Source organism: Boleophthalmus pectinirostris, unplaced genomic scaffold (assembly GCF_026225935.1).
Source record: "Boleophthalmus pectinirostris isolate CB_2022bp ecotype Guang Dong unplaced genomic scaffold, ASM2622593v1 HiC_scaffold_12, whole genome shotgun sequence".
In the NCBI taxonomy this organism is placed as follows: domain Eukaryota; kingdom Metazoa; phylum Chordata; class Actinopteri; order Gobiiformes; family Gobiidae; genus Boleophthalmus; species Boleophthalmus pectinirostris.
The window spans coordinates 20,864,119-20,882,768 of record NW_026571018.1 but is presented as its reverse complement, the minus strand read 5'-3'; the positions used below and the strand labels follow the sequence as shown (position 1 = coordinate 20,882,768).

The 18,650-nt window shown below is 40.1% G+C and overlaps 1 protein-coding gene and 1 long non-coding RNA gene across 2 annotated transcripts; one reads left to right on the top strand and one right to left on the bottom strand.

Annotated features, from left to right (window-relative positions):
• The first annotated feature begins 709 nt into the window (after positions 1 to 709).
• pcdh2ac (protocadherin 2 alpha c) lies at positions 710 to 15,910 on the top strand. The gene is made up of 4 exons (XM_020930297.2): positions 710 to 3,244; positions 5,429 to 5,490; positions 8,724 to 8,812; positions 15,266 to 15,910. The coding sequence occupies exons 1-4, from the start codon at positions 710 to 712 to the stop codon at positions 15,583 to 15,585; spliced, it is 3,006 nt and encodes a 1,001-aa protein (XP_020785956.1). The 3' UTR covers positions 15,586 to 15,910.
• LOC129407442 (uncharacterized) lies at positions 13,778 to 15,276 on the bottom strand. The gene is made up of 3 exons (XR_008631539.1): positions 15,230 to 15,276; positions 14,206 to 14,241; positions 13,778 to 14,069 (listed from the first exon to the last, which is right to left on the bottom strand). It is a non-coding gene; the product is annotated as an uncharacterized LOC129407442 (long non-coding RNA).
• Positions 15,911 to 18,650: the final 2,740 nt, after the last annotated feature.

The window sequence follows — 18,650 nt, the reverse complement described above, 5'->3', positions numbered from 1 at the left end:
TACTTATATAATACATTTAAATATTAATAATTATAAATTAATAGTAATACATTATTTTAGGACTATTTTATAGTGAGTTTAACACTAAATTACAGCCAGATTGTTGGCAATGACAGGAAAAATAGTGGCATTCTTGTTTAATTGTAGTAATTGTATTACTGTAGATTACTTAATCACAGATTAGACTAATGATACCAGTGCAGTGACCAATAATATTTTCAGACTAATCTAGTCAGTAGTATTACACTTAAACGGTAATTGAAAAATAAAATATAAAAATGTATTAATCTCTCTATAAAATAATTTAAACTGATCTAGTCGTGATCATTTCTCTTTTTTGTTTTCCTGAAAAGGACTCCATAAAGAAAATAATGTTTTATTTTATGAGGTGTGGACTATTCTTCCGGTAACTCCACATCCCTAACTCGCGGGTCTTGACGTTTCTAACAGCTCCATCGGCAGGGAAACACACCCGTCAGCAGCGCACAGCGGAGACAAAAAAAAAGAGCGCATCACGGACAAAGGGAATATGGGCGCGCTGGAAAGGATTCACCTGGGCTTGGCACCGCAATGGATGAGCCGCTCGTGTTCGATTCAGCGGGACACCAATTAGCCCACCTTAATGAGGTGCTGGGACGCGAGGTACTGCAAGCTAAAAAGGCGGAAGGAAGGCAGCGTTTAATCCATCTGCGGATCCTATGAGCTTGCGATGGCTTTGGCGGGCATATGCAACCGGATAGGGGATAATGTGCCTTTTTATTTTTTTACATTGCTTTTATTTTGTGGCCTTTCGTTTGGACAGTTAAGATATTCCATAACAGAAGAGCAAGAAAATGGGGCACTGGTCGGTGATCTGGCGCATGACTTGGGGCTGGATATTCGAAAGCTCCCTAGCAGAAAGATGAGGATAACCTCTAGTAGCGGGAGGCGCTACGTGATTGTCAACTCTAAAAACGGTAAACTGTTCGTCAATGAGAGGATTGACAGAGAGTCTCTGTGTGACACTATGAACACCTGCCTGATTAATCTGGAGGTGACGTTTGAAAACCCCACAGAGGTGCACCATATTGAGGTAGAGGTCTTGGATGCCAACGACAATGCGCCACAGTTCCCCAAGGATGAATACCAATTGGAAGTCATAGAGTCTTCTTCACCAGGCTCGAGATACCAAATTGAACATGCTCTGGACCCAGACATTGGGTCCAACGCAGTCCGTATGTATCAGCTTAGCACAAACGACCATTTTGCGCTGGTATCCAACAAACCCTCTCTGAACACAAAGCACATTGAGCTCGTGCTCAAAAAGCCTCTTGATCGTGAAGAGACGCCTTATCACCAATTAATTTTAAGTGCTGTGGATGGTGGCACACCAGAGAAAACTGGTACTGCTAAAATCAATGTGCGAGTGCTGGACTCTAATGATAATCCCCCCAAGTTTGATAGCTCTGTGTACAAAGTAAAGCTGTTGGAAAACTCTCCCAAAGACACATTGGTAATCAAACTGAATGCAACTGACCTGGATGAGGGCACAAACTCAGAAGTGTATTACTCTTTCAGCAGTTACACTCCAGAGAGAGTCCGGCAGATGTTTAGCATGGACACTCACACAGGAGAAATACGAGTGAGAAGTAATGTGGACTATGAAGAGAACAACTCCTATGAGATGTACATCCAGGCTATGGACAAGGGCCCTGGGGCAGTGGCAGCCCACTGTAAAGTAGTGGTAGAGGTGGTGGACGTGAATGACAATGTCCCTCAGATTGTGCTGTCCTCTCTGTCGAGCCCTGTGAGGGAAGACGCCCGTGCAGACACTGTTGTGGCTCTCATTAGTGTAACAGACCGAGACTCTGGCGCTAATAAACAGGTGAGCCTTGAGATCCCAGCAGGCCTTCCTTTTAAGATTAAGTCATTCAGAAATTACTACACTCTGGTTACCTCAGCCTTCCTGGACCGTGAGACCAAGGATGCCTACAATGTCACTCTGAGTGCCACGGATGGAGGAACACCTCCCCTTTCCTCTCAGAAGACCATACAGGTGGACGTGGCCGATGTAAATGACAACCCACCCAGGTTTGAGCAGACTTCTTACACTGTCTATGTGACAGAGAATAATGCCGCTGGGGCCTCTCTGTGTACTGTTAAAGCTCAAGACGCCGACATAAAGGAGAATGCTCGCATCACCTACACAGTGCTCAATGACAACAATCATGGCATCCCTGTCACCTCCTATGTGTCTGTCAAGGCCGATACAGGCGAGGCTTACGCCCTGCGAGGCTTTGATTATGAGTCACTGCGAGAGTTTCATTTCCAGGTCAAAGCCCAAGATGGGGGCATTCCTCCACTCAGCCGCATCGCCACTGTCTACATCTACATCATGGATCAGAATGACCACGCACCACTAATAGTTTCACCTGCAGGGAATGGGACACGCTCCCAGGAGACGGTACAGAAGAATGCAGAGCCTGGTGCCTTGGTGACCAAAGTGGTGGCTTACGACGCAGATGCAGGTCCGAATGCATGGTTGGTGTATGTGCTCCACACAGCCACAGACATGGACCTGTTCAAAGTGCATGAGCACACAGGGGAGATCCGGACCACCAGGCGCATCCTGGAAGACAACTCCACCTCATTTGCTCTGACTGTTATTGTTAAAGACCATGGCCAGCCTCCTCTCACCTCCACCGCCACCATCAATGTGGCAGTCATGGAAGTGCCCCCCAAAGTGGCCCCTGACCCCAAAAGGATTATTCGCCCACACAGCACGGTGCTCCTCTCCAATGTCACCCTCTACCTGATTGTGGCGCTATGTGCCACCACCTTTGTTTTCCTGGTGACTGTTGTGGTTCTGGCCATTGTCCGCTGTCACGCCTACTGTTCTCAGCCAGGGTCCTGCTCCACCTGCTGTGGCTCACAAAAGCCCCCTCCAGATGGGGGCAGCAGCAGTGTGAGTGCAGGTGCCGCTGGTGCAACCGGTGGGCAACCCAATAACAATGTGGTGTTGAGAAGAGACCTAAAAGTTGAGCCTCACTACATTGAAGTGCGAGGAAATGGCTCGCTCACAAAGACTTACTGCTACAAGACTTGCCTGACTGCCACCTCCGGCAGTGACACATTCATGTTCTACAACACAGGACGTCCCATTAGTGGCACCTGGGGAAGCGGTGCAGAGCGCTTCTTCACCAGTGGCAGTGGATTTGTACGCAGACTGAGCATGCCTGATGCCTCACTGCAGCTCTGCCCTGAGGTAGGTACAACTTTACTTTGTACAAAATAACAAGCACTAATCCAAGCATTCACCTCCCAGGACTCCTACATCCACTCCAGTGTCTGAGCCCAGCCCCGGCTCAGCACTCACTCTGCATTAGTGTCACTCTTGATGCATTTCAGGTTTGTTGTTTCTGATGATTCAGAGATTTGTGTTTCACTTTGAACTTGTCACATCTCCACTAGGAGCAAGCCACACACAGTCTATTACGACTTGCTCACACTCTTTGCCTTTGACCTGTTGTTGGCGGTTGTGATGTGTCAGAAAATTAAAGTAACACTGGATAATTTCATTAGGTCTGCTTCTGTTAAATGACAGTTACCATATTGATAGACACAACTGAACATGTGTAAATCTTTAATGATTGTTCTACTGTAATATAAACACATCTAATCTGACAACTGTCAAGACAAGAGAAACATTTTGTATTCAAAGTTGACATTTTTAAAGCAAGAAAAAATTACAAAAAAATACAAATTTGGCAAAGGCACATTTTTATGACTTGGTCAGAACATCAACATGTCTACAGGGACGGTCTGTGTTAATCCAAACTCATCCAAGAATTGAAAAATTGTAAACTGACAAGACATACAGTATCACCAAAGAAGTAACTGTGATGGTGGAAAGAATAAGAGCAGTCACCTTTAACAAGAAAGTTGATGGTTCAAATCTTACTCCAGCCTCCTTAATGTTGTTGTTTACTCAGCCAAGATAAATCACCCACTTTGCCTTTGAGTCACTGGTTTGTAAGCGTAATATAAAACAGAGACATTGTCATTACTCCAAGTTCTGATAGGAATATGTCAGCCAGTTTGTATCATATGAAGCTACACATCACTACAGGTGGTCCTAACACCTTACAACAAGACCACCTATAACAGACGGTTGTATTATGCCTGACGGGTGTAGACACACAGTAAGCAGTAGCAGGTGTTAGGAGAATGTGACAGTTCTGGTATTCTCTTGTCTGTAATGCAGAGTCCATATGAACAACGCAGAAATATTTGGCAAATTTTCTGTGGTTTAAAAACACTTTGGGTCTAATGGCTGCATTTTAATGTATTTCAGGTTCACAGAGTTCAGTCCAGCTAGCTAACGGTGTTTACAATATCAGATTAAGTAAACAAAAGATCTTGAGGCTGACAGTCATAAGCTGTGGGTTGCCAGACACTCGTACATTAGTTATACACTGAGACAATTTGAAGCTATGGAAATGAGATTAACCTCCCGCTTCTGTTCCTCAGCCTCACAAATTAAATTTACACAAAGAGGCTGGCCATAGCTGCAGAAAATACTCCCCACTGAATTGAATAGGAGAACATAATGTGCCATTTTATTTTGGGACAATTGCTACAGCTTTAGCAGGTCCTGTCTTTAAACAAAGCTTCCTTAGTGTTGTTTACTTAACTCTGATTCCCATTTGCAGAGTTTTTCTTCATCTTTTTTACATTAGCTCTCAATCATATAAACAGTCTCAGGCTAGCATTACAGAAAATTGTTGCATCCACCACTTCACATTTTGCAAAGATTTATTGTGCGGTACATGTAATTGTGCTATATTAGCTTTAAAAATAGAGTATAATTAGCATATTCTGGGCTGATGAAGCAAACACCTCCCACTGGTCTAACACAGGCGACGAGACACGCATGGAGAATGTGGTTGCCCTGGTGACAGAGGCTCATGGTGATTGGATATGTGAAAGCCATAAATTACAAGATGTCCTCTGGATACTCCAAATAACCCCCCTGTTTATGATGACAAATGCAAATGTATACACAGATTTTTATAAACTGCAATTTTTGTATTTTTTTGTATGACAAATTCTATCCTGCTGAAACAATATTAGGCTTTTGCAGTCATGGATTTACTTCTACTGTCCAAAACATTATCAATATGACCCTTTTAAAACCCTGGTGGGCCTTTCTACACATATGTGTGTCAGTGTGTGTGTATGGGGAACACAGCTGCAGTGCTCCTATCACATTCAGCTGGGATGTGTGTCATGATTAATTGATGAGACCATGGCCTAGCCTGTCTCTGCACTGTATGAAATCAAACTAACCTCTCTCCTCCCTCTTTCCTCTCTCTCTCCCATCTCCACCCCCCCTCTGTCCCTCTCTTATGCTCCTCTGCTGCTGTGTCTTCACCTCGGGCATGTTCAGCCAAAAGCACCCAATGCTGACTGGCGATATTCTGCATCTTTGAGAGCAGGGGTGCAGACTAGGTAAGCACTTCACACACATTTGTAACTTGTTTTAATCTAAAAATAATCACATACTAATCTCGCTATGTGCACACAGACACACAACATTAATGTTCTTGCATAATGTTCTCTGTTTTAACTTTAGGAAAGGTAGAGAACATGCTGAAATAAGATTCAAGTGTTGAAGAATTTACACAGTCATACAACTTATTTCATGCAAAAAATGTACATTTACAAACAGAGACCTAGCGCTAAATTGACTTTTGCTGGTTCAGTGCCTTTGAACTAAACAATAATAGAACTCTTTAACTGCAAAGTCACTGTAGTCAAAGTTCATTTTACCAAATATTTTGGAACAAAAGGTAATTGCCACTCTAACTGTGTGCCAATTTTAAGACTGTATGAGGCCTAAAATAGGTCACCAGCATCATCAAGACAAAACACCATAACAATTAGTTGGACCACGAACCACCACCAAAAATCATAAAATCCTCCCCATTTTCCATATCTACATAAATCATTTCTAGGCCCATCAAACCCCTATTCTAACATATTGTTTGAATTTGATATGTAGACCAATATCATTAACAAGCAAACAGACCTTTGTGGAGATATTGATATAAAATGACTAGGGCCATTTTACCATCTGTCAAAATCACAGCCGTAACGTCCTATGGGAGAATGACCAGGCACACCTCCCATCCGTGCATAGCGGCTCTCCTCCACTGCAGTGTAACACTATATAGGTCATCTACATTCACAGTACTGCTTCCCCCAGCTCCAGTCTCTAAACAGGAAGCATGAAGGACAAACAAACTGACTATGACCTTTCTCAGATCATGAGATGCACGCAAACATCCCAGTCCACTCACGTCGCTACAGCAACATAAATAAGCACTTTTACATGCTCATGGTAACAGCTCACGTCATCCTCAACACCTACACTTATTCATTGTGATGCAAAGGGTGTCTTGCTTGCATGTCCAGTCTGGAGGTGTAGAGTACTGTCAAAAAAGATATTTCAATTTGGTAAGTGCATACACAGATTATTCTTGCAGTGAGCATTAATGGATTCAAGACTGTGAAATGGAAGCCAAGTGGCGTTTTAACTTGAGAACTCATTTGGTAAAAGCAGCAGTACATCATTTAGGATTTGATACTATATTTCCCAAAATGCCCTAATCAGAAAGGTTGTTTATAGCATACAAAAAGGCAGGCCAAATTCTACCATTATACTGCAGTGGAGAAAACTAGGCAGAAGCTTTTGGACATCTGGAGTCATGTCTAGCCAGGATTTGGAAGTAATACAGGCATTGAAACATGATAAGTAATCCTAAAATAACTGAGTAGACCTCCATCAAGGCACAACAGAAATAAAAGAAATTGCCTTACTATATGAGCTGTACCAACATTTGAGCTCTATATCAGAAACTAAAATTACCCAACCAAAATCAAAATAGCAAGCCAGGCTTAATGTGACACAACGAATGTTAACTTGCATTGCATTTTATAAACAAAATAACAGCTTGCAGGTTGTATTATATTTTGATATTTTATCAGAATAAAAAGTGGCAAAATCAAGCCAGATCAGAACATGTTCTAATGTTCAGTAGAACTTTAAATGTGATTTGAGCAATGCAATTCTTAATGACAACCAATCATATTGCATAGCTTCCAAATAACACTACGCCCAAAATCTGACTAATGAACAATGGGGTCATCAGTCATTTTAATGTGATGATCTGTATCCTGAAGTGGCATTATGGAGTTTAATGAAGCGGCTTTGATGTGCGGACATCTGGATCATAGAGACCTAATGAGTTTTTGCTTCCCTTCCTGATCCTTTGTACTGAATTTCCCTAATTTCATGCTAACAATGTAGGCTACAGCGGTGACTCTCTGGCATCGTCTGACTCGGTTTTAATTAGACATTAGTGTCCATTTTTATGGTGTGGAGAGGGATCTTAATCTGCATCATGTCATCAAGGCCCCTGTGACATGACATGGATTAACATAAGGCATCAACGTAATTTACCACTGCCATCAAGTTCCAATGAGCAATGACATGAAGGAAACCACCAACACTCAGAATGTAAAACCGTATTTAAAGAAGTAATCAAAACTGAAGTCATGTAATTTCACTATACCTCAAAGTAAAATGTGTTATGAACTACTTATTTTTGCCACTTTCTACACTATTATTACATGATCGTTGTTGATACAAGTAGCAACTATTAATGCCCTACAACTACTAGAACGAGAAATTCAAGTTAGTTTTTTTGTTTTTCTTTCTTGTCATTTGAATTTCTTCTGAACTATTCTGTTCACTGTGTCGTTCTTATACTTATATACTCACACATACAAAACCTAACTCAAGGAAACCTCAAGTTAGCATGGCATAATAAATGTAGTCAGATAAGACAAGGCCTTGAGAATCTATACATTTTCCTCGACTGCTTTGTAAAACTCTACAGAGTTAAAGCTTTGGCACGATCTGCACTGACCCACATTCTTGGCACACTCAGTTGCTTGCTCGTATTCCTGTCTTTGCCACACTTCAAAACCGCACCTACTAGTATACTTTTGTTCCTTCACACTGCTAAAAATACACTTTTCTGCCCCTTTTGCAATAGTTTCACGTAGTTATTGCACCTCAGACTCAGATAGATGTAGATGTGCTGCATTGCAGATGCCCCAGTAAGTGGAGGTCCCACTATAAGCTCCACTGTATACTCATTATGAATTTATGAGTAATGATTCCCAGTGTTAGAAAGGGCATTAAAGTAGAGCAATAAAAATGACATTATGTGAGTTTGCAGTGCCCAGCTTTGCTGGATGTGATTTTTATGTAATGTATGTTTTTTTTTTAGTTGTAACGCATTATTGAAAGTGCCAGCAGAAGATCCTTTAATCAGCTGTGTATTGTTAATTGTTAAATAAAAAGAAGATGCTCATTCAGAGAAAACAGAAATGTATGTCATGCCTTAGTTAATTGATAAATACATGAAACATGGTGGAAGTGTACTACTTTTTCGCCTAATGATAAGCATACACAAACTTTGTGCCAGCTCTCAAAAATAGTAAAAATAAACACAAGTCTAGCTCATTTTACCACTGCAAACATTGGCCTTAGATGATCTGAATTCCTCTTAAGAATGTTTAGTTACAAGTATTTACTTCACAGTGCTTGGTAGTAAAAGTAATTAGCCTAAACTTGATGTATTGATGCTTTTGTCTGATGCTCTTACTTCCAGCTCAGTCCACATGGAGGAGTCGGGAGCAGTGATGCAGGGAGCCCAGGGGATGCTGGTCCAGAACTGGCCCACTGTCTCCAGCGCTGCAGGTTAGTGCAAGTCCTCAAGTGCAAGTGTAGTGGAAGAAACATTCCTACGGACACAGCAAAGAGAACATTGTGTATACTGGTCTTTTTAAATGCAGGCTCATTTTAAAAGCATCTTGCGTGTGTACAATGCTGAAAAATGTCACATTATACAAACGAATTCTTAATATCAGTGACATGGATTGTTTGCTATACAATATTAAAAGTAACATATGTATTATGTCTTAGTCATAACAAAGTAGATTAGCAGAGCATGTTGTAATCAGTATCTGTGAGTGAATTTAATTAGGGTACTTTCTTGTATCAAGCAAAAAGGTATTAGCAACTGAACAATTTGATTAATGAGAGTCTGCATTCAGGTCAGAAGCTGTAATAAAGTTAGGTTGTAAAAATAAGTTGTTGATGATGTTGATTGTTGATGACAACAGAAGTCATTTAGGTAGGACTGGCCTATATGGTGCTAAAAATCAAGTTGTGATCTCATTCTAGTAACAATATGATATTTTGGTCAAATCACCATATTTTTATTCACTAATTTTCTCTTGAACGTAGCTTTACATTCAAATTTTCTCCCACCTACACCTTCTATTGGTCTGTCTCAGCAATACCCTGAATGAGTGACAGGTGGACTCAACCAACTGAAATTAAATCTGAACTGTCAGAAGAAGCATATGACAACTTCAAGGCACTATAAACATACAAAGTTTACATGAATCATGATCAATTCAAATTTGTAATTTGGCTTGGTACACTGCACACCTATCCATTAGGTTATTCATTAGAAATGTCACAAAAAATAACAGTGCAATCGTAACATTTACCTCCCGTAGAGGTTGTAGCTGTGTCATTGCAGACAGTTCACTGGGTTCAAACTCAAGACAGTTATGTAATAAAGCTTGAGACAAAGAAAATATAATAGAGAACTGCTGGACCAAAGTGGACCCAGTTCATCTCTGCAGCTAAGACAAGAACCACCAGTACATGATAACCGACTGCTAAAATGGACTGTTCACGTTGCCATGGTTACTCCCTTTCTGCTCACTAATCCTGCAGTGTAGATGAAATATCAACTCAAGTAATTTAGCAACATAGCCAGAGTGGTGAGACTTTGATTCATTTGATTCATAGCGTGATATCCAAGTTCTAATTTATGTGGTTTAATACAAATAGTGCTGCAGAATGAAGTATGTGGAGCGCTGATATTAAGCAAGCCAAAACATAGAACATTTAATTTGATCTATGGAAATATATATTAGATCTGCTTAAACAACATGTCATCATTCGCAACAATACTGGATTCATTTTTGGTACTTATTAGAGATGAGACAGTAATTGTAGGATCGGGCATACGGGTGAAGAATGATCTAGCAATAAAGCTGTGCTACAACTACAGCAAAGTTTAACATTTAAATAAATCAGAAACTGTGTGACTAAAATAGTGAATTTATTAATTATAAATTATGTCATAATCTTGTCTTGTCTCATTCTTGTGCACCTGATATCGCATCCTGTCTCACTAAGGTTGAAGGTGAAGGCCCCAGTCAGTTGTTTTGCCCCACTTTTGTTCTTTGATTTTCTGTCAAGCATCAGAACTTTTAACACAGGTACAGGATGAAGGATGAAGTGAGGCATCACTCAGCCGCTCTGTGCCAAGTTATGTCTGTCCGTTAGGGATGTAAACACACATGATGGTAATCATCTCTGGGGAATGTCAACACTGAGAAAGGTGTTCAGTGTACATGTTTTGGCATTTACTGTATTTTAGAGCACTTCTCATCTCTCATTTCTGTGGTTAGATGGAGCCTGAAATCAAAGGGCGATTTCCACTGCGGCCCAATGTATGATGGGGAATAATTCAATTCAGCGCATAATGGTGGGGATGTAGACTATATCACTTTACAATACAATAACAGGGTACTGTTATTGTCCAACATCCTGTGCTGCATCCACACTGCTAAAATGTTGTTTATGTAAGTGACCCATGGTGCAGATGAGGAGACTAGGTCTAATGCCAGAGGCCCTGAGAAGCTATTATCAGCAGTAAAAGAGCACAACGGAAAAGCTCAAAACATTAAAGCGATTTGGGAGAGGAAGACGAGAAGCGACGCACTAGGGATAGAGGGAACAGCATGGAGGTGTTGGGGGGATGGAGGAAGAGAAAGGTTAAGAGGATTGGCAGGTTCCTGCAGTACTGTTGTTGCTAGGGAACGCCATGTGACTTGTTGCCTAGCAACACTGTCTCACTGAGAGACTGCAGCAGCAGCCGCACCCTCCACAGCATCCTCCATCAACACCCTCTGTCTGCTCCCTCCCTCAGCTCTGTACACCAGCTCCCTCCACCTGCACCCACAGTCCCCTCCGACTGTCAAACCAGTGCGTACCCTCCAACAACAGCCTCTTCAATCAGCTCCATCTGCTTCTCCCTGTAATACCCTTTATGCACCCTGGGCAGCACCCACAGTCAGCTGCCTCCACCTTGTTCCTCTATCCCCTCATACTTGTACAGTCCCACTTGGTACCTCTGCCATCTCTTAGTACACTTCAGTGGCTTGGACCATCAGTAACATTTTCCACAGCTCCCTCCAACAGCACCCACCATCAGTTTCCTCCATCAGCAGGGAGTGGGCAAGCCAGTTTCCATGGAAACATGTAATATCTCTGAATGGGGAGCATTAGAGACAGGACAGGGGAGGGAAGGGGACTTGACAAGGGTAGGTAGCAGATAAAAAGGAGGTCAGATAGTATTTTAGGAGGCATTCAAATCGAAATGAGTGCATATGAAGACACTCTCATTCACAAAGCACGTACTGTACTGCAGAGAATTTACACATGCCCGGTGGGTTTGTGCGTGATCTACAAGCCACTAGTGACACATTTAAATAGAAGTGTATTATGGAGTATATATAAAAAGATATCCTACTTAAAATGTGGGACACCAGGGCAACGGAAACAAGGATTTAAGACGCCCACATCTCTGCAGGTGTCATGGCAACCTACTCATAAGGAGCTAGAGTGACCTGCTTAGCTGGGAAACTGCTATAATCCATTTCAGATGGTTGTTTGCTGTGAAATATGGGCTAATATGAAGTGGTGGCAGAGGTACACATATTCCTCCATATTAGAGGCACAGTAGGAGCACAGCCAAGCTCCCTGTGTATGTGATGTTATACCCAAAACACGACCCGCTTGTAACGGTAGTTATTTTGTACATGAATATAATTAACACCTGAGCTGCAGTTATAATTAACATGGATTTCAATTGGCCACAGTCTGTGAAGGAAGCAAACGGACATCAAGAGATACACTGACAGTTTGTAATTACTTGGACATCAAACAGCGACTTGACATTTTGGCTTGGTTGATCGGTGTGAGGATGACTCTATCAATTACATTTACTAGATTACCTCAACAGAGTAATTCATCAAGACAGACCATAAAATCCCTGCATGCCTTGATCTTACAGTCAAATAAACCCAACAAGTAGGGCTGTCACAATAACACATTTTGAAGTGTGATATGATTATATAAAAATACCTTCATAAACAGTAATATTGACTGAAGCTACTCTACACCACTGACACAAAGCAGAACTTTTTTTCCTTCCTTAAAAATTAAATGGTAGCAGAATATTCCCAATATTCCCATAAATTATGAACTCCAAAAAATATTGTTCTAACTGTTATTTATTGAACTATAATTCCATATTGTAATTATTGTTTCCAACAAGCATCTGATATTTATGTTTAAACGCCTTACCAGTTCAAATGATCTCATGCACATGCAGCCCAGCAGCACTGACATTTGCTTGTCCTCCAAGATGGACACAGTATTTCAGACCCACTCATGTACATCCAGTGTAGCCATGTGGCATATTTAAAATAACAGCCCCTCATGCTTGGGTTCATACCCTGCTCATATCACATAAAGACCACACACAGATAAAGGCATGTTTTAATCCAAGTAAAGTAGCATTAACACTTAACACCACTAATGGAAGCATAAGATGATAATGCCTTTTAATCATTAAATAAGCTTGATCTACTGGCAAAAACTCACACATTTTAGGTTAAGATTAGGTCACAGTATTAAAGTTAAGAATGTAACTATAGTTCTATGAATCCTCAGATGGCAGCCAGATGGTAGTGTTGAAATAAACAATGTAACAGTTCCAGTATTTCTGGATATAAATTATTGTTCAAATAGTTGCCCTACGTATGCAATTATGCAAATAATAATAGGGGTTGTAGCATAGTCTTGTTTCCGTTTAAACCCATGTTGAAGTATATATTGGAGTAGCAAATAAGCTTTTTATTATTTGCTGAAATACAAATGTACTATCTTGTAGACACACAGTTTCCCATACAGCATATTATGTTCCACTCCACAGGTATCATGGGCATGTATACACACATTTTTTATGTAAAGAAAATGAGTATTCCTATTTTTAGAGATGAGAAACACATAATTTATATCTGTATTTATATTTTAGTACCCCATGGCAGTGCCATTTTTCTACAGACATTACGATGCCTACATTGAACACAGTTGAGTTATATTTGCATTAAATTCATTTCCTATGGCTCATCATCATCAAGTCTTTCTAGTAGCGCTTAGCCAAACAGAATATGCATATTGGATAGTTTTCATTTTAATGTTTTATTAAGTCTGAGGACAGTGAGTAGATTTTAAAATAGTGCGTTTCCCACTGGGACCAGGCTGCAGCTCTGTCATAAATAGCCTACAAAGACGAATCAAAGGCCCATGTTTGATCTAAATAAAATCTGTAGTAAAAGTAGGTCAGCGCAGAGGGAACTGGTATGTCTGTGAAAACCCACCCAGCCCTCCCCCTCCTCCCTCATCACCATCTCTCTCTATGCCACATCCAGCATCCTCCCTCCGCTCCTGTTCTGACAACTTTCACCTTTTGACCTTAATAACTCTTTTCTCTTTATGTAATCGTCTGTCTTTGAATAGCTCCTTCATGACATTATTATTGTCCTTTGACTATTGTCTTTTGTTGTCTTTATTTCATTTATGCCATAAGCTGTCACAAAGTTTCATAGGGGATTTAAAGTATTGGCAATCAAATAGAAATGCATATCAAGTTCAGCTCTCATGTGAACTAAAGGTTACTACCCCTCAGTGTTGTATGTGAATTTGTAGTCCCAGATGAATTGTTGTCCTCAAAATATCCGGTCTCTCAGGCTTCTACCCCAGTTCAAACACAGAATCTCCACTCCACTGAATGAGATGTATCCTCCTGGGAACAAAACACGACACAAACTATTACAGCACCTCAAATCTGTGCAAACATTAATTATTGATTAGAATATGAATGGAAGACAAGATGAGGATGGAGATTATTTGCAGGCGCTGGCAGTTTGGGAATGGCTCACCTGATGAGCGCTGCAGTTCTGAAGCACAGCGTGTTCCTGAAGACATAGAAATGAGAAAAAGGGGGAAGAGCAAGTTAATGAAGAGGCGCAGATGTATGGGGCAGGGAGGCATTTAGCACTGAATAGGTTAGCAGCAACGGTGCTCTCATATTGACAGACATCCAGGGTGTCATCACTATACCTGCCACTTGATTAGATAGGGCATGGCTGGTGTAGCTGATGTAAAAAATATTTATATAAAACTGAAACTTTCTTTTAAAGACATGTTGTTTTTTAGATATTACTTGAAAGTATGATAATGATATATTACATCCTTAATATTTTAATTATTTTAGCAAAATATTATATACATAAAGTAAATTAATTAATTGTAAACCCCTCTTTCCTAATTTCCTTTCTGAAATCCAGTATCATATGAGAAACGTCCACTTTCAATTCAATTACATTCAATTTATACTTTTTTGCTGTAGTTACATTTTTGTTGTGACATTTTGCTTTTTCTTAGTCTTTCTTTTTAGAAGACTTTTCCCCTGGTGTCACTTCTATCTCCTCCTCTTCTTTCCTCTTTCTTGTCACATCTATTATTGTTGTAGCATTAGGTTTTGTGTATTTTGTATAGTCAGATTTTAGTAAAGGCATACAATATTTTTAGACAGTTATGTATACAGTGTTAGAAGTTATTGAGTTGACTTTGTAGACATACGTAGGTTCAAACTGTGGGTAAGTAACCAAAAATAAATTCTTGAGTTAAAAACACTGGCTATCAAACCAAAAATAACTAAAACATACCTAGAGTATATATTATTTAGCATAATCAATATAGCTTAGGTACAGCAATTTCCTCACTACATAAAATTTTTGGGTTAGGGTTATATATAAAATTATACTCTGATAATGTCAGACTAAAAATCAGTACTACAACACTATATAGGTACAATAACACCTTATCTTCCAATTTCCACATATAATATTAATCCAGAAATTATACCCTTGTAGCTTATTATGAACTTGATCCAGTACTTACACTTGTCCTGTGGCCTCTTCTTTTGTGTCTGTGTAGATGGAGAAGGCGGTGGAGAGCTGTCTCCCCCAGTGGGCGCTGGAGTGAATAGCAACAGCTGGCACTTCAGATATGGAGCGTCGGGCCAAGGCTACGTGCCCGCGCCCCAGCCCCTGAAGCCTGGTGAGATCCCCCCAGAAGCGTTCATTATCCCGGGATCGCCCGCCATCATCTCCATTCGCCATGACGCCGGACCAGTGGATGACAAGGGAGACTTCATCAGCTTTGGCAAGAAAGATGAGGCTAAGAAGAAAAAGAAGAAGAAGAAAGACAAGAAGGACAAGAAGGATAAGGGCAAGGATGACGGGGGGGACGACTAGGGGTTAAAAATAAACAAACAAATACAGAGCTACCAACAAACTCCCGTCCCAATTACTGAGCCAGATCCAAGCCAAATGCAAACTATCTAAAGTATGGGAGCCTCTTCGCACCTGAATTTTGCATAGACGCTGTACAGTGGCCAAACCCTCATTTGACCAAGTTTGGCTCCCTACACTATGTGAACAAATCCTACTCGGCTCATTTGGCCCCGTCTTTGTCCCTCAAATGTTTTCAGGTAACTATATAAAATGGTTGGACCAAATTCAAACAGAAAGGATAATATTGGATGAGAAGAGCCTTTCTGTGATTGTGCTGCCCCTTTGTATAATGCCACACCTACAGAGGTGTCATATTTGTATTGAGAGCACTATAAGCTGTTGACGTTGGCATCTCTGTCTTTATGCAGCCCCTCCCCCTTTTGCACTTGCAAAAGAACAATGTAAAAATTATGAAACAGATGCTTTTGTCTTCAATATTTCGGAGGCCTTGTAGAAATTCAGAAAAGTGGTCTTTTTTATAAAAACAAGAAAAAACTGTAAAAAGTGCATCACAAGATTAGCACCTTTGATTCCAATGAGAGGAACAGTACAGGACCACATATTCAACAAGCTCTGTTTCAGTGTAACATAGCACATCGCAGAGGCTCAGGTCAGGGTTGCACCAACTATGAGCAAGTTTGTTCCCAGGTTAGGGCGACAAGTAGTGGCTTCAGTGGAGGTTAGTGAGTTACAACTTTAAACAGTAGTAAAAAGTATTGCTACAAAAATATAGTTAGATAAACAATAGGAGACTTAGCCAATTCAGTCCAACACTGTGCTAATGGGTAGAAACCACAACATCTGATCTAAAATGTTGGAATTGGAAATATTATTAATGGAATTGGAAATATTGCTATTGTACTAAATACAACTGTATTTGCAAGGACTAAATGAGCATGCATGCTGAAGTCCTTCATCAACCTAATATACTTTTCAGCTAACCAGCATTATAAACACCAAAATGTATAAAATGCAAACTTTGATAAACAATAGTGTATTAGTATTCCACCGGAAATGGTTAGCAATTATATAAAGTATATGTAATTTGTATAAAACTTCAAAAATCACTTTTGTGGTTCTATAAGTTTAAATATTCAACAAATATACCCTAAAAGAAAAAAAAACTGAAAAAAAAAAAAAAATCTGCTTTATGGTTAGTGATTGCAATTGTGTGACTGTATCATTTGCACTCGCTTTTGCTTGCTTAAATATTTAGTTGTTACTTAAGGTTGCGTTCGTGTTGCTATGCTTGTGCTTTAGCAATGCGTGATTGGATTACATGCAGTAGGGACTGGAATTTAAACTTAGGGAACCTAAACATGCAGCTGATGCAACCGGCCCGCGATCTTTGCCCCCTTCTGGTGGAGTCGAGAGGGCGCAGGGTCACGAACCCACTGTGTATCAGCAAAGACAAACACATACAAACACCTGCTTCTGGCTTGTACATGAATAGCCTATTACACACACTACAACCATACAACACAATGAGAAAGATTGCAGCCTGGCACCATTCTTACTACGGGAGTGTACAAAATGGCTGAAAAATGTTTCTGTTGGAGCCTGATCCCCAGATATACTTCTGTCTCTGAATGTTATAGTTGTTCTTCGATTTCCTGCGCCATTCACACCGACCGCTTCAGCACTTGTAGGATGTCCTCCTGTTTCTTCACATCAACACAGTTTCTGAAAGACATAAAATATATAGAAAGACAAGTCACTCTTGGCAATGAGCTGTTCTTTGCTTTACACAAACATAGATGACAGTTGTGGCGTCTCTATGGGTGATGTTGTGAGGACATGTGACAGGTTAGTAATGCTTTGGTGGATGCAAAGAAACAAGACAAAGGAAGAGTGGTAGGATCGCTCTACAAAATGAGGAATACAAAAAGAAACGTGAATCAGTCTTGAGTGAGGTTTCTGTTTTTGGAAAGAAAACCATTTAAAAAGCAGGAAAATGTTGTCTATATGAAAAATTGACTGTATTGCAATAGTGAATCCCAGTATGGAGTGTATGTTATGTTATAGGGAGTGGCATGGTAGAAAGTGTCCAATCTTCTTTCCCTTCTGTGTTCCTTGCTTTCTTGGTGCCATTAACGTCAGCAGTCACAACGGTCCCTGCCCAGGTGTAACTTAACTTCTGTGCTGTCACATCACCAAGTGGCTGTTTGCATGTTCTTAAAGCAAAGGAAACCGAATACTATATAGATAATATATATATACATAGATATGTTCTTTCTTTTTCAACTGGGAAATGTGTATTGGAATTACATATACCTCTAATACCAATTCTCAAATACAACACAGAACCATTGTACAAACTGATCCATGCATACATATAAACAGTCAATTGTGGAATAAAACTAAAAGAAACACATTTTCCATCCTGTTGAAAATAAAACTTCTAGATATACGATATTGTGTTATGCTATGAAATACCCTTTGCTTTTGTTTTATGATTTCGAACAATCCCAATTCCATTAACCTTGTGTTACACTTTGAAATGATGGAACAAATGGTATTGTGAAATCAAATCACTTACGTACCCTCCATATCTCTCCCTTACCCAGTAGATTATGTAAGCTGCAAAAGAAGAAAAAAAAAACTCAAAATGTATAAAATGCTTTTAAAAAATGCTGTTTGTGTATTCTCTGCTTGTGTATAGTGAATGTTCCTCAGTCATTGGGTGTGTCTGTGAGTGGCACGTCCCATTCGACAGTGACAGTGCAGATCTGTCCGAAACATCATCTTTTGTACACCTGCTCATCAGTGTAAAGGTGATAATAGTGGTTCTTTTTGATTTACTCAAACTGGTAATGTGTTTTGTTAATAAGTCACAAATAAAGTTTTTTTTTCTTAAATATCTCACAATGGCTCAAGTGTGTGTCGATGCATTTTGGCAGTAATCTGAACTCTGAAATGTAGGAGTCAACTGTCTAAAAAAAGTTTATATTAAAGAAATTACAAGTTTAAAGAGTGTAATATCTATGGCAATCATTGATGACATGAAATAATCTGTATAAACAGAC